Source organism: Sander vitreus, chromosome 17 (assembly GCF_031162955.1).
Source record: "Sander vitreus isolate 19-12246 chromosome 17, sanVit1, whole genome shotgun sequence".
Classification (NCBI taxonomy): Eukaryota; Metazoa; Chordata; class Actinopteri; order Perciformes; family Percidae; genus Sander; species Sander vitreus.
In genome coordinates this window covers 30,170,577-30,186,778 of record NC_135871.1, presented here as the reverse complement: position 1 = coordinate 30,186,778, position 16,202 = coordinate 30,170,577, and the positions used below count along the sequence as shown (strand labels likewise).

At 42.9% G+C, this 16,202-nt stretch overlaps 1 protein-coding gene across 1 annotated transcript in view; it reads right to left on the bottom strand.

The window, feature by feature from the left end:
• Positions 1–16,202, bottom strand: part of slc30a6 (solute carrier family 30 member 6) — a 77,223-nt gene that overhangs the window by 59,116 nt on the left and 1,905 nt on the right. Inside the window, exons 2-4 of the mRNA XM_078272959.1 lie at positions 15,673–15,719; positions 13,362–13,448; positions 149–233 (exon numbers count right to left, since the gene is read on the bottom strand). Of these exons, the coding sequence (XP_078129085.1) occupies positions 149–233; positions 13,362–13,448; positions 15,673–15,719 (219 nt within the window). The remainder of the gene's footprint in view (positions 1–148; positions 234–13,361; positions 13,449–15,672; positions 15,720–16,202) is intronic.

Here is a 16,202-nt window from a genome sequence, read left to right as displayed (position 1 = left end):
GTGAGTTGTTTTTTTTTCCCTGGTTACATCTGTCTCTCTGTGTCAGTTTGCGTGTGTCTGTCACTGTCTGTTTTATGTGTGTGTTTGTGTGTACGTGTGTGTGTGTGTGTGTGTGTGTGTGTGTGTGTGTGTGTGTGTGCCTACTCACCCATGCTGTTGGTGGAGCTGCACCACATCAGCAGACAGCCGGTACACAGCAGGTTGAGAGCCCCAAACAGCAGGATCCTCCACGACTGCGAAACGACAAACAAGCAAACAATGGTTAAAGAACAATAAGAACAGGAGCAGAGGGGCTCAACCTCTGGCTCGACGCCCAACTGGAGTCATTCATTGTGCACGTGGGGTGACGCGGGATATCTTTTTGTTTTTCTTCTATTGTACGTATGGAGAAAAACATTTTTTCTCAGCATTACTTACTACCTACTTCTTTTGTAACCATTTGTAACAGGTGGGAAAGCAGCAATCGCACACGGGTGCGCACCAAAAGCGGACCAAAGCAGCGTACCGAGACCTTTAAGAAGTGGTCTCGGTTAGAGAAACGGTTTGTTTGTGAGAACGTGATCCGACCACAAACTAGTCTATATCCACGACGTTCCACTTCCGGGATTGTTCGTCTGGATGTCAGTTACCGTCCTCTTTCTTTGTGTTGGCGTTCTAAACTCCGGTGGATTTACGAGGACTATGGTTAGGTAAGTGAACGTACTCACGTTCCACCAAAACAAGTTCCTTCCAGAGGCTTTTTTGCAGAGGCACCGTGGCTCCGTCCGCAGCTTAGCACCGCCCACGACGATTGTGATTGGTTTAAAGAAATGCCAATAAACCAGAGCACGTTTTTCTCCCATCCCAGAATGCTGTGTGGACTAGCCAGACCCTCCTCCGCAGCGCTGTGGAGGAAGGTCTGGCAATGCGAGACTAACCTCGAACAGACCCAACTATGTGTACTCAGCAAGTGTAAGGGTAAATGTCTCCTGTAGTCAGGTGTGCTTTGCAATCTGTGATACGGCAGAGCAGCAAACTGTAGCAGCTTGCAGTGTTTCTCTCGCAGAAACAGACTGCGGTCAAGCTCGCCGTCCCTCACTCGCGTCTCCGTGGTCAAACCAGCCGCCGCTGAAGTTGGAGACAGACGCCGGCAGAGTGGAGCGAAGTCTCGGCGAGCAGAGCAGACGTAGAAACAATGTCTGAACAATTATTTAAATGAAATGAGTTGGTTTGACTGTGGAGATGCAAGAAATATGCATAAATATCGACTAGATGGAAATATCCATAATTACAATATCTGTGTCTAAAACTTTGGAGAAGCCAGAGCAGATAATAAATAACACTAAAAAAAGCAGCGGGTCAGTGGACCGCTAACGTTAGACCCAGCAGCAGCGGGTCAGTGGACCGCTAACGTTAGACCCAGCAGCAGCGGGTCAGTGGACCGCTAACGTTAGACCCAGCAGCAGCGGGTCAGTGGACCGCTAACGTTAGACCCACCAGCAGCGGGTCAGTGACCGCTAACGTTAGACCCAGCAGCAGCGGTCAGCGACCGCTAACGTTAGACCCACCAGCAGCGGGTCAGTGGACCGCTAACGTTAGACCCAGCAGCAGCGGGTCAGTGGACCGCTAACGTTAGACCCACCAGCAGCGGGTCAGTGACCGCTAACGTTAGACCCAGCAGCAGCGGGTCAGTGGACCGCTAACGTTAGACCCAGCCCGCTGTTCAGCACATTCTCTGTAAGCGATGCAGCATGAAAGCACAGCCGGTGTTAGTTGGCTAACATTAGCTTGCTAACTCCGCCTTAACGTTACCCCGTCGCCACATTGTTCACAGAAAACGAGCCGAATACAGATGTCACTCGTAGCGATAGCAGCGTGCTTTGTGTGGATGAAGCATGACATTAACGTGACTCATTTAGCGGCTGGCTCTCTGCCTCGTAGCGTTACTACTCCGCTGCTCGTTTGTCCGTCAGTTATTGTAAAACCTCAGCTCCGAGACTTGCCGGATTCAATATCAGCTAATAACCAACTGTAAAGTAGCTACCTGTTAAAGGATCCCTTGGTAAATCAGCCTCTGCCGGGTACAAAGTGAAATTGTATAAAAAAATTAAAAATAATTAACAAAATCCATTATGTCTACAAACTTATTTTTGATATAGTATAAGTTCAAGCTCAAGTCACCACTACCTCTGGTCAAAATATTGACTCGGTACCTCAATATATTGACTCGGTACCTCAATATATTGACCTGGTATCTCAATATATTGACCTAGTATCTCAATATATTGACTCAGTATCTCAATATATTGACCCAGTATCTCAATATATTGACTTAGTATCTCAATATAATGAGAAAATTTAAAATATTGACCTAGTATCTCAATATATTGACTTGGTATCTCAATATATTGATCTAGTATCTCAATATATTGACTTAGTAACTTAGAATACTGTCTAGGAATCTGAAAGTAATGAGAAGCTTTAAAATATTGACTTACAATCTCAATATATTAACGTCTGCACACCGGCGTGCAAAGTATTACGTTGTATTACGGAGTCTGGAGATCCTTTTTTCTTGTTGAAGGAGAAATCTATTCTTGGGACACGTTTGTTTCTCCTGTTTCTACCTTCTCCAAAGGACAAGTGCCTCAGAAAGTTAATGTCAAGCCCCGTAGTTACATTCATTCAGCTTAGGTGCTGCCCAAAGTGGCTCGGGTGTTGCACCTAAACCTTATAATGGCAAGGAAACCCCGAAATGGGACCTTTTAACTTGTCCACAACCCAAAAGTAGATGACCGTGATTACGCAAAGCTGCTCCAGAGCCACAGACGATATTATACAACAGTTTTCTCCTCTGAACAGGGTTTCCCCGGCTGTCAGTCAGCGTCCCGTAGCAGACACTCTGGCAGGTGACCAGCAGCAGCAGCTTAATCCAAATCCAAACCTACAAACCAACGGGGAGGTGCTGGGCTTTGGCTGCTGGATGCAGAGTGAGTTTCCTGCCCTGCGGACGACCTGCCGCGCTGCGGGAGATTTGGGTGAATTCTCTGACTGCACGAGTCACTACAGTCTGAATCAGTTCATGACAGAAATACTGGCTCTGGGGAAGGTCATTTCCAGAGAAGCAGAAAAACAGGCTGAGTGCTCAGAAAGATCTCTGCTCATCTGTCACATCTGCAGGTTGAATTATGATGAAACGTCAAAATGCTTAATACGGTGTATTCATTCATTCATTCATTTTCCAGGCCCTGTAAAAATCAACCTACTTAAAATCCTTCCACTGCTCTTTAGCGAAAATATTAGGGGTGTAAATCACACCTTTTATCACGATGCAATTTATCGATTCTTTGGACAATGATACGATATTTGTTGATATCTTAAAAAGTCTGTCACGATATGATTTTGATTCAATTCAGCGGCCTGCGATCGGTATAAGATGATATAGAAGAATACTGTATATTTACATATACAGGACATATTTAATTATCCCGTCTGACCGAGACTTTACCCTTTGAAGACATTACATTTCAGCACATACCTGGAGTATACAAACACATTTACATCTGCTAGTCAACAAATCTTCCTACTTAAATGACAAATTAATCATTTGTCAGTGCCTTCCAAAATGACCCAGATAACTGCTAAAGAGTTTAAAAAAAAAAAGGTTGCATCTAGCTTAATTAATCACTGATTTAATGCACCACCCGGCGAGCGTGCTAAGTGCCTCAAAGTCACAAACGTCGGCCAACAGATGCATGCTGGGTTGTCTAGCTGTGACTTTTTTTTTAGGTGTGCATGGTCTTTCTGCTGTTTTTGATAAATGCTGAATGCTCAATCTACAAGCTCAAAAGTACACTTCACAGTAATGTGTCAGTGTTTGTGGGCTGCAGCTGCTGTGGTGTTTATATTGCTAATATTTGTTCATCTACTTTTTCATCTTTTGTCAGCCCTTTTGGTTTAATTGCATGAGTTTCTGATTAACTCAACCAAGGTTGTCTGAGGAAGGCAGTTGTATATTTACAAGTGGTAGTCTGTTACACACAGACTGCAAAGTGTCTGTTTGTCTGGACAAAATGTCAACATGATGCTGTTCCGCTAGATTAGCTTTAGGCAACTAAAACTACTCGGTTAAGGTTAGGAGAAGAAGTTGGCCGTGGTTAAAAGAAAGCAACGCCGACTGTTGGCAGCAGATGAGAGGACGTGAACTACGGTCTCTGACCACCACAAACGCTTCCATACGAGGGGTTGTGGGCTGGTACATTACGGTAATCTTACGTCCCCGTTTGCTTCTGAGAGACAGAAGTCATTGCACTCACTAGGCTTGTCCGGTCACCGCTTTCAAGATACACCGTGGTTTGAAAAAGTCCCGGTTTCAAATGCATAATACCGTTCCCGCAGCATGAGCTGCTTTTTAGGAGTCTTTAAAAAGGACAAAAGTGCAGTTTAGAAATCCGTCTCAGTCTCGCAGTGTGTTTAAAAATAAAATATACTGGGTTCAAATGCCCAGACATTTCAAAGTAGGCCTGCACGATCAATCGTTATAAAAATCGCCATCTCGATTCACAAACAAACACTACTACTTTCTTCTGTGAGTTTTAAACATAGACTGTATGAAATAGGTTTGCCAAAAATAATCTACGTTTGGTACTGCCAATGTGTTTTGTTTCGTCATGGCTCATGTGTGCGATAAACATTACACTTCGTGAGAAAGAAATCGTGGCATGCACGCACCATTTACATTTTGAGACATAAACGATCTCCGTCTACACAAGAGTTTCAGCTCCAGTAGCAGAACTAATTTCCGTCCATATTAAACACGTCTGACAACACATATCACATGACCATTCACACACTGGGCATGTGCGTGCCGGTGTAAACAGGAAGCAGATTGTCTGACGTTACTCTGCGGTTGAAAATCATGGACGTAGAAGTTGGACATACAAAAAATACTTTGAAGTAGGGCTGGGCCATATGGAGAAAATCAAATATCACGATATTTTTTTTCCCAAATACCCCTGATATCGATACCGCAACGATATTGTAGTGTTGACTGTTGGTGCTTTCACAAAATATTTACACAATGAGATTTTTGATAAATAATCATCAGTAATGTGGATATAATGACTTAGTGGGTAAAGGCAAATAATAGAACAGCTACAACAGTCTGGAAAGTTCAGAAAATGACATCACTTAATGTAATGCAGCCTTTAAAACCAGGAAAAGACAACACTTATGCCATAACACGATATTACGATATCCATATCTAGTCTCATATCACGATATTGATATAATATCGATATATCTACTTTGAAGACAACGGTGAAAAGTAAGAGCAGGGACTTATTATCTTGGAGCAACAACGAGGTGGAACGGTTACTGAAAGGTCTGTAAGCTACCTAACAGATCAGTCATTGTTTCCAAAGGTCTCCGTTTGTGTCCGTCCAGACTACAAAGCAACCCCCAGAGTTTTGAAACCAAAGCGAGAGCAGCAGTGTTTCCAAATGTCTCCGTTTTAGGGGCTCGGAAAAACCAGAGTAGTGCGGACGCAAGGCGTAAACATTGCAAAAGATAGTTATTTTTAAACCAAAACGTAGCAGTGTAGATGTAGTCTAAGTGTGGAAAAAGTAACTATAAAAGAAGACCAGAAAGACCACTTAATCTAGCTCCATACCACATGTATTGGAGCCCATTCAACACTGTTCTTACTCGCTCCGCCTGGAAGTAAATTCAGCAGAATTTTCAATGATGAAAAAAAATAAAAAAAAAACTTTATTATAAACTCGCCATCTGAGCAGAAAGATTGAGTGCGTTTGTGTGTCAGAGGGAAGAGAAACGGAACAAGGGAACGTGTGTGTGTGTGTGTGTGTGTGTGTGTGTGTGTGTGTGTGTGTGTGTGTCCTGGCCTGTCACTTCGTGTTGGAGTCATATGCCGTGGTGGGGAGCGCCGAGTGCTGTGAAATCTACAATTACTGTGGTGTGCCGTGTTATGACAGCACTGGGGCGTCTGGTGACAGCACTAGCCAGCGACAGGCATGGGAGACCCATAGTGTGTATGAGTGTGTGTGTGTGTGTGTGTGTGTGTGTGTGTGTGCAAACAGAGAGACAGCACTTGGCCCAAAACATTCCCAACCCCCCCTTCACGTACACAGACACTCAGCGCCTGGAGGAGAGTGCACGGTTGTTAAATCCTGACGCTCTGCTGCCCCCGTCTGTCCGTCAGCGGCGTCGCCCCGGCTGTCCAGCGGCAGAACAGCGTGCCAACATATTGAGGTTACATGTGACATTGGAGTGACAGACTTGCAGCGCACGTACAGCCCCTCAGCCACCAGGTACTGTATTAAATAAGGAGCAACCGCTGACGCCAGGCCTGATTGCATCACTGTTGAGCGCCTCGCTGTGCTGCCGCATCATCGGGAAGCGACGGGGAAATGTGTGTCATGGTGCTCGGCAGAGAACGTGACTCACATTCACCTTTAGAAGAAGAGAGAAGGAGCAAGGAGAGGTCAGTTTCATCATAACAGGCTGGGAGTACGTGCAGGGATTTGTGAGACTTTTCGAAACCAGACTGAAACGTGCAGAACGCCGCAGCTTCACAAAAAACATCCCCCTCAGACTGAAGCCGTCGGGGCTCGGTGTCTCTGGGGTGGCCGTGTTCTCCTCTCAAAATAAACCTACTTACATAATGAATCAGCAACAGCGCGGCGGCTGCAGCCTGCAGTGGTGGAAGAAGTATTTAGGTCCTTTACCGGAGTAAAAGTACTAATACCACACTGTAAAAATACTCTGTTATAAATAAAAGTTCAGCAGTGAAAATGTTACTCAAGTAAAAGTATACAAATATCATCAGGAAAAGGAGTTAAAGTATTTAAAGTAAAGAACAATCCTCCCATTGTAGAAAGTGTAAAGGATCCAAACAGTCCTAACGAGAGAGACACACACACACACACACACACGTTATATTGTCGGCTAGTTTCATTGATAATTTATTTTATGTGTTTTGTGTGTAGAAAAATGTAAAAAGTAGAAAGTGGCATGAAAAGAAAAGACTCAAGTAAAGTCCAAGTACCTCAACATTTGGACTTAAGTACAGCACTGGAGTAAATGTACTCAGTTACAGTCCACCACTGGCGGCCTGTTAAGAGGGGTTTTCCGACTCGCTTGCAACAGCAGAAACAAGATGACGCCTGGCTCTCTCACCCTCCGGTCCTCCAGTCATGTCTTTCCTCTGCGGACCGCCCCGATGTCCCTGTTCCAGTTTTATCAGGACATTTTGTTATGGCAACAGTGGCTCATGAGCTCAAGCACCAATGTCCTGCTCTATAAAACATGCACTGTACAGACAGCTGTGGTGAATCATTACCGTTCTCTGTGCCGCTCTGAAAATATGTTGTTCTGTCTATTCATCTGGTAAAAAGAAGCCTCAGCAGGGTTCAATGCTAAGGGTATATTTTTTCATTTCAGGCAAGGAAAAAAACTTGCCCGAAGTCAATTTGTACTGGCCCCTATAAAAAAAATCGGAGGAAAAACCTGTCAAACAAAGCGTCAGGGGGGGAAACGTCAAAAAAATATTTTAAAAAAGGCGCCCAGATAGCTCAACGCAGCGGGCTGCAGCTTCGACTCCGCCCCTTTGCTGCATATCATTCCCCCCTCTCTCTCCCCTCCCATGTCTGCAGCTGTCCTGTCAAAATAAAGGCCTAAAATACCCAAAAAATAATCTTAAAAAAATACTAATTATAAAAACTTGTGGGCTCACTCGAGGCGCAATTTAAGGACAACTACCTTTTCATTTTTATGTCATCTCTGGGTGGTTTCATCACGAGACACAGCATCTCTTTCCATGCTTTAAATAATCCAATTAACTAATTTAATGTATAGCAAATGTTAAGGAAAATACAGAGGAAGGACATCACTATTACAAAATATTTCAAAACAAAAGGCCGAAAATGCCCAAAAACATCATCTTAAAAAAATAAAAAAATATTGAAAACAAATGTCAAACATCAGAAAAGGAAATATGTCAACAAAAGCACAAAACCCCCACAAAAAAAACATCAAGCGCCAACGCAATTCTTGATTGGCCAATGGCACATCCAAATCAAATGATTATGATACGATGACGCCCCAACGGGCAACGTGGTTGTTATAGTTACTTGCCCAAAGTGGCGTTTAACTTGCCACGAGCCATCGGGCAATCCCTTATTACCTTTACTCTGCTCAGTAACTGTTATTCAGAGGAGCAGAAAGGCAGACCGAAGATCTTTGTGTCTTTGAATGCTGTTTCAGAAGCTCTTTAATCCAAGAGAAAAAACATAATCTGATCTTGGAGGCATTGAAATGTCCAGATTTAAAGATTTCAGCATTAACTTTCATTTTTCAGGGTCTCTGGTGTTAAAATAAGCAGCTTTGTCAGCCTGTAAAAACCCCTGTATCGGTCACACTTTACCTGAAATCAGACGTGTGGACACAAAACACACAAAAGGTAACAGGAAACATAAGACGAGGGAGACGAGGCGCTGAGGAAGCACATCTCAACGTTGAAGGTTTGAACTATGTTGGTCCCTAAGCCGTGTACGACACTGTGTAATCCAATCCAAGGCTCTATAGGACAGCTAGACCCCCCGCCAGTATGCGGTCAGAGTGGATTATAGTACAATAACGCTGACACACACACGGGAAAAAATATGAACGGTAGTGAATGGGGAGAGACAAATAATGTTTTGATCCCGTTTGAATTGAGCCAAGAATGATGTTTTTCAGTTGAAAAGATAACTTAGCAAGTGAAGAAAGTCTCAGTTTGCTCTAGATTTGTTGTAGTATCCTAATCTGGCTGTCACCAGACCAAGCTCCGTCTTTTCAGACTGAACATTAGTCTGGGGAATCTGCTCTGTATTTTCTACTGCAAAGGAGGCGTGATCAACGGGCATAGTTCAGATGACTCTGTACTTCAACCAATCAGACCAACGATCCAGGTGACGTACTTTGCAGAGAGGGTTTGAACTGAGCTACATTTTTTTGGCCACTAGGGGGGCTTAGCTGGTAAATTAGGCTTTTACCAAAGCCGGTCGGTATTAAGGCAAACACATCCTTCTTTTGTAGGAATTGTTCCAGGGCAAGTTTCTGTTCAGTTTTCAGAGAAAGTAGCCTTTGAAATCTTTTAAAGGTCCCATGGTATGGAAATTTGACTTTATGAGGTTTTTTAACATTAATATGAGCTCCTCCAGCCTGCCTATGGTCCCCCAGTGGCTAGAAATGGTGATAGGTGTAAACCGAGTCCCTGGGTATCCTGCTCTGCCTTTGAGAAAATGAAAGCTCAGATGGGCCGATCTGGAATCTTCTCCTTATGACGTCATAAGGGGAAAGGTTACCTCCCCTTTCTCTGCTTTGCCCGCCCAGAGAATTTGGCCCCCCCATGAGAAAGAGAGAGACATCATGGCTTTCAAACAAGTGAAGTGGCAGTTGGTCAAGGCCACACCCCCACCCTCCACCTTGCCCCCCCTCTCTCCTCCTCAATAGCATTTAAAGCTACAGACACAGAAATGGCACATCCTAAGGAAAGCTCATTGTGGGACTGATGGTGTGAGATGGTGTTAGTAACGTTGCATCCCAAACACACGGACATCGTAGCTTCAGAGATACGTCACTCAGACACTTTGGGCTGACGAGTAACGTCTAATGACGCATTTTCACGGTCTGAGACTTTCTTCACTTGCTAAATTATCTTTTAAACTGACAAACATCATATGTGTAATTCATGGCTCAAATCAAACAGGATCAAAACATTATATGTCTCTCACCGTTCACTACAGTTCATATTATTCCCGGATATGGTCCCAAAGTTCCCATGGTGGTCCACCGGATAGGGGAGGGACTTCGCCTCTCTATTTGACTGCCTAGAAGAACTTAACCCTCTTAAAAATAATCTTTATCGGAAAAGTGGGTTTCTTTAAACCAAATTTTCAGAAAAATTACGCAGGTTGTTCCACACAAACGCTCTTCACAGGTAAAATAAATAGGGCTGTCAGCATTATCGCCGGACCGATCATAATGCGTTAATTTTTTTTTTTTAAATCGTATTAATCGCATGCCGGCATTTATTTTCACTTCACTCGGCTTTGCGTCGTGCCTAACAGGCTACTATTTTGCCGTACTTACTGCAGCTGCTGCTGCAGGAATAGCAACGCGGACTTCGGTGCCTCATTCTGGTGCCACTGATATGTCTGCTCTTCTCTATGATGCTCTGAAAACAGACGTTACAGGAAACAGAAACATCGCTGCACGGGACGCTAGTTAACACTATACTCGACAGCAGCTAACATTAGCCTACCGCTAGCTAGTGAACACTATACTCGACAGCAGCTAACATTAGCCTACCGCTAGCTAGTGAACACTATACTCGACAGCAGTTAACGTTAGCCTACCGCTAGCTAGTTAACACTATACTCGACAGCAGCTAACGTTAGCCTACCGCTAGCTAGTTAACACTATACTCGACAGCAGCTAACGTTAGCCTACTGCTAGCTAGTTAACACTATACTCGACAGCAGCTAACGTTAGCCTACTGCTAGCTAGTAGCTGGATTAAACACGGTTACAATGCTGACAGCTAACGCTAAACGGTGTAAAGTGTGACTGTGTTTTACTGTAGAGGATTCAACACCGGGATGTAACAATCTGCAGCTGCCGTCGGAGAAACAACACAGACGGTGCGTTCAATGAAACTGGTAAACTACAGCTTCGTGGTGCATTCAAAGTTGTTGTTTAATGCCCTTTTCCCATCTGGTGGTTGTTTATCATTCAACAGCTATTTACTAGTGAAATAAGTTATTGTTATACATTATTATTAAACATTTAATGTTGACGATATGGCCTTAGCAATAAACAAGCCGTTCTTTAATGTCACCAACTGTTTAGTACCCTTCTTTTTTTTTTTAGCTTTCTTAAAAAAGTATCGGTTCAGGCACCGTTAAGGCACCGTTACCATTTTAAAAGTACGGCTTTAGCACCGGTATCCAAACCAAACAATACCCAACCCTAATACTGACTCTAGATTCAAATGTGTGACTAGATTAAATATATAATAAACAAATATTAATCTTAAAATCTATTTCATGAAGTCACTTTCTTTGCATTCATTTGATTCCCAATCAAGATCCTCTGGTAAGAACGGCTTCCATTGTTAATATGGACTTAAAAACTGTTCTGAAATGCAAAATAATAGCATTTTAATCACGTGATAAAACATGCGATTAACTATAGACATTCAACGATTAATCGCGATTAAGAAAATGTAATCGTTTGACAACCCTAAAAATAAATGATCAGCCCAATACAATATAAATACAAAAAAAAACACAATGTCAAAAAAAGAAAAAGAACTGACAAAAACATCGGAAAAAGTGACAAAAACATCGGGGAGGAAAGCAACAACATTTTTTGAAAAACACGACCAAACCGTTGAAAAAAAAAGTTTAAATTTCAACCCAGAAAAACTAAAAAGTGCACGGCTGACGGGAAGACAACACAAGGGTTAAAAAAGCTGTGAATTGGGATTAAAACTCCCTCTACCCAGACTCATGAAATGGTGTATGTATGACACGCCAATACGCTAACGCTAACCCGGTTTGTGTCCCGCATGTGGCGTTTCCTGAAGCCAACCCTGTTGTTCTTTTCCTAAACTCAACTGTCGCTTTCTTCTTTTCCTAATCCCAACCATTTGTCCGTTTGTTTTCCTAAAACCCGTGTGTGATGTAGTCTTGCAATAACACGCCACGTGGCTTTAGAAAGTGCCACATGGCGTGTATGTTTACGCTGTGACGTTGCAGACTGCTGTCCGCTGTATACAGCGTAGATATACGCGCAGATAGCTCATAATGCGTACAGATAACACGCCACTTGGCTCGTTGAAAGTTGGCGTGTAGGTTTACGCGAAGTCATGATGCCATGCTGCTCTACCAGTACCCTGGCCAAGAAGTGCCTGGAGGCAATTGTTGATTTGCATATCTGTTCTAAGAACAGCGGCATGTAGGCTGTGTTGCTAGCTAAGTTAGCCATCTACTAAACTGTGTGTGGTGTTTACATGCGTTCCGTATATCTAGTGTCCTCATTGCCGAGGATGAATGTTCAGGAACAGTCCGGTGATCGCACTGCTTGTCTATTACCAGAATAAAACCACTCAACTGGGAATACTGGCCTGTGGTGTCTCTCCACAACACAACACAGGATCACACCGGTTACACATGCAAAACTGGTTTAGCAACTGAAATATATAGGGCTGGATCCGACTATTCAAATATTCGTTTAGATGGGTAGGTATTCGGTTTTCAATTTTTGCATGCGCGCTGAAATTCACCGTGGTGTTTTGTTGGGATTAAGCTGCTTGCTAAATGTCTGCTACAAGCCAGCAGTCTGATGTTTGCAGAGGTCTGTATGGTTATACTCAGGGCTTGACATTAGCACCAGCCAAATGCGGGTAGACTTCTGCAGCGACTTTGGCGGGTGGCGTGCCTTTATATTGTAACACTTGTGACTGGAGTAATGTGCAGCGGCAGGCCACGGCCGGAGTACAGTGGCCCGTATGGCACAGCAGACCAGCAAGCTCCGGCGATCCCGGGAAAATTTCCCCCAGAGCTCCATTCAGCACGCGCAAGCTGAGGCAACAGTTGCGTCTGCACAGGTCATGGACTGTATAAGGTGACGGCTTGTAGAAGAAGTACAGATATACAATATATACATACATATACAATTTACTGTTAAAAACATGTGGTCTGTGCGCTCTGCTTCCTGCAACCGAGGAAGCTGAGGGGCTAGTAGCTTCTGAAAACCACTAGCAGCAGTGGCCGTTGAGTGGGGGTATTGTGTGAGGTTTATGACATTTTCACTGAAGCATTGGATGAGATGATGTATGATTATGTTTCTATGTAGGTTAACTGTATTTTTATTGTGTGTTTATGCGCGATGTGTCGCAATTTCGTTTCTCTCGAATGCCCAAGATGAATTTCTCCTATAGGAGACGATGAAGGCTTATATCTTATATCTTATCTAACAGCAGGCAGCTTGTGTATCGCTGATGGTATTTCGCTCTGAAGGCTTCATCCCTGCTGCTTTCACTGGAACACGGTGACCTCCCAGGGAAACAGGATTACCGGAGGTGTTTGGTTTTACGAGTCTGTGTATGAGCCGCGGAATCTAAACCAGATTACGGCACAACGAGATTAAGAAGCGAGGCTTCTCCAGACACTAACTACAGAGTGAAAAACCAGGAGAAAAGACGAGGTTCGGATGATGATAACCAGGCGGATTTAGTCGGCGGATGATAAAAGATAAATTAAGATTAGATCTGATGTTTAAAAAGGGAACACGGCGGGACATTTGGTTTTCACTTACCCGTCTATCTGAAGTGACCAGTCTGAATTCTTGCTTGAGTTTTCCAAAGACCGATTTGTGCGTCTTCCTGAATGGATGAATGGTGCCCTGCAAATTAAAATAAAATGAATAATAATTACCTCACACCCTACGAGTCAAACAGAGCGGTACACAGTGTACTTTATGTGTTTTTTTAATCCCGCCCCTTTTAAAATGTATTACGACTCTGTATTGTTTTGTCTAAACGTTACTGTATTATTCTCCATGTTTTATTTGTTGTGTAAGGAAGACTGGAAGAGTAAGCTTTTCATTGCACGGTGTAAGCCACACGCGTCCCAGCCCCTCGCAGGTTTGGATTAAATCGTTTTTGTCACTTTTTTCCGACGTTTGCCGCTTTTCTTTTTTTTTTTGGACAATTTTGTCACTTTTTCAACTGAGGTTTTTGTTGCTTTTTTGTATGATAGCTAAGGATCTTTTTTGGGGCTTTATGAGGCCCAAAGTCTAAGTGAGAAAGCTAAATGAGACAGAATCAGAATGGGTTTTATTGCCAAGTACGTTTTTTAACACATACAAGGAATTTGTTTGGTGTTGGTGCACGTCACACATTCTTTAGATGGAATATTAAACAATATAAGTATAAGTATATTTACACAGTATGTATTAAGTTAAAAATAAAGAATAAATAAAGATATAAATAAAAAATAAAGAGCAAAGAGCATTACAGCAGAGAGAGAACAGTGGCATGAAGGTGGAGAGTCAGGGTGGTTTCCGGGCCTTGTTAATAAGTTGTTTTTCTCTTAATTAAAAGCGTGTCAGTAAACTAAACATGTCTAGCTCTTGATGAGATTCTTATTTTCCAGTCTGGCCCTCAGTGAAGTTGAGTTTGACCCTCCAGGAAGCTGTCTTTACTGTGCACATGACAACAAATCTCTTGAATCTTCAATCTAAACTAACTTTTAAACGTGAGAATACATGACACTTCATTTTAGTGAAGAAACGGTGTGCAGTGAAGTAAAATGCCGGCGCAAATATCTCTGAACAGTTGTCAGGAACGACGTTTAGGACCATTTGAGTTCATTAAATCTGTGGTATTACAGCAGCGGTGGAGGCAAAGCGTGACCTACGCTGCCACCCAGTGGTGTGTCAGTGTAACTGATTGACTTCAGCTAAACTGGGATTCTACAGTTTTCAAATTGCAAAACTGAGTGACGGAGAAGTTGTAGGTTGAGGAAGACGACCGGAGAAGACACACACAAACAACAATCCAACATATCTGCAGGGGATTCTTTTCTGGAAGGGATTCAAAAACCACACAGGCTCTTTGCGTACACGTTTGTGTCTTCAAGTGTCTTATACAGCAAGACAGTTATCAAATGAACTCAAACATGTGCAGGACCTGTGCGTTCAGTGGTCAGAAAGTCCTTGATCCTGTTTTTAAAATCGTCCATGCAAATGAAATGATCTACTTTAAGATAACTTGGTAGCTCACACCAAGACGACGGAGCAAAAACGTTCACCAAAACACAGTACGGGTTCGAGGAATGACGTACATAATCTGTCCGTGGGATCGAAGGTTGCAGCTACCGATAGTTTTAGGCGTCAGTAAATAAGGAGGACGTTTGTGCAATGCTGCCTTATGAAGAAAAATACACCAGTGCTTCATTCTTCGGATGTATAAAGAAGACTAACGTTCTTATACAAACTGAAATGATGTTTGCAGAGACCCGAATCAGAGACAAATCCTAACGCAGCATGGTTCACGAAATCTAACATTTTCGGAGAAGGTGAATTTGCATGCATGTATAAAACATCACCATAACCAATCAATTAAACAGCCTGCAACAAAACAGAACAGCTTACCAAACAGTTTGTGCCTCGACGATAATTCATCTGTTGACTGTTGATTTGGGTCTGTCCTACTGTCTACTTTACTCCCTTATAATGGTCATATTTAATGCTGTCTTGTTTTAAAACGTATCCTTGCACTGCTATAGTTTTTTTATACTACCATGTCTACATATGCTTGCACTATTGGACTTACTTGCACCACCACCATGACACACACTCTCATAGAGTCACTGCAAGCGTCTCATGCTTATACATCCCTTGGTACATTCATGTGGATTTTTTATTTAGTATCTTTTCTTTTATTGTCCATATTATTCATGTGGATTTGTTATTTTATCATCCTGTTTATGATGTGTGTGATGTCGTTAAGCTACTGGGACCTTGAATTTTTCCTTGGGGATCTCTCTCTCTCTCTCTCTCTCTCTCTCTCTCTCTCTCTCGACAAAGCTGCCATCAAAACCAATGAACCTCTGGAGACACTCACCAAGACGTACGTGTCCTGCTCATGCTTCTTCCTGTGCATGTGGCCATCTGTGGAAGAATGCAGAAACCACCGTCAACGTGTAATAACATCAACAAAACACAACCTGAGACACAGCACGACACGGTCAAAGTTCATACTGTTTCTGAAGAAACAAACACAATGTTTTATGATAATAAAGAGGTGAGGTTTACTTCATACTTCATGTACTTGTGTTATTACATTATCTGGGTCACATGACAGAGATAAAATAATAATAATTAATTTTATAAATAAATATTTAAAAAATTTGACAGAAAGAGAATTATATTGTTAATCATAACTATGTGTATGAGTGTATGTGTGTGTGCGTGCGTGTGTGTGTGTGTGTGTGTGTGTGTCTGTGTGTGTGTCTGTCTGTCTCTGTGTGTATGTGTGTGTGTGTGTGTCTGTGTGTGTGTATGTGAGTGTGTGTGTGTGTGTGTGTGTGTGTGTGTGTGTGTGTGTGTGTGTGTGTGTGTGTGTGTGTGTGTGTGTGTGTGTGTGTGTGTCTC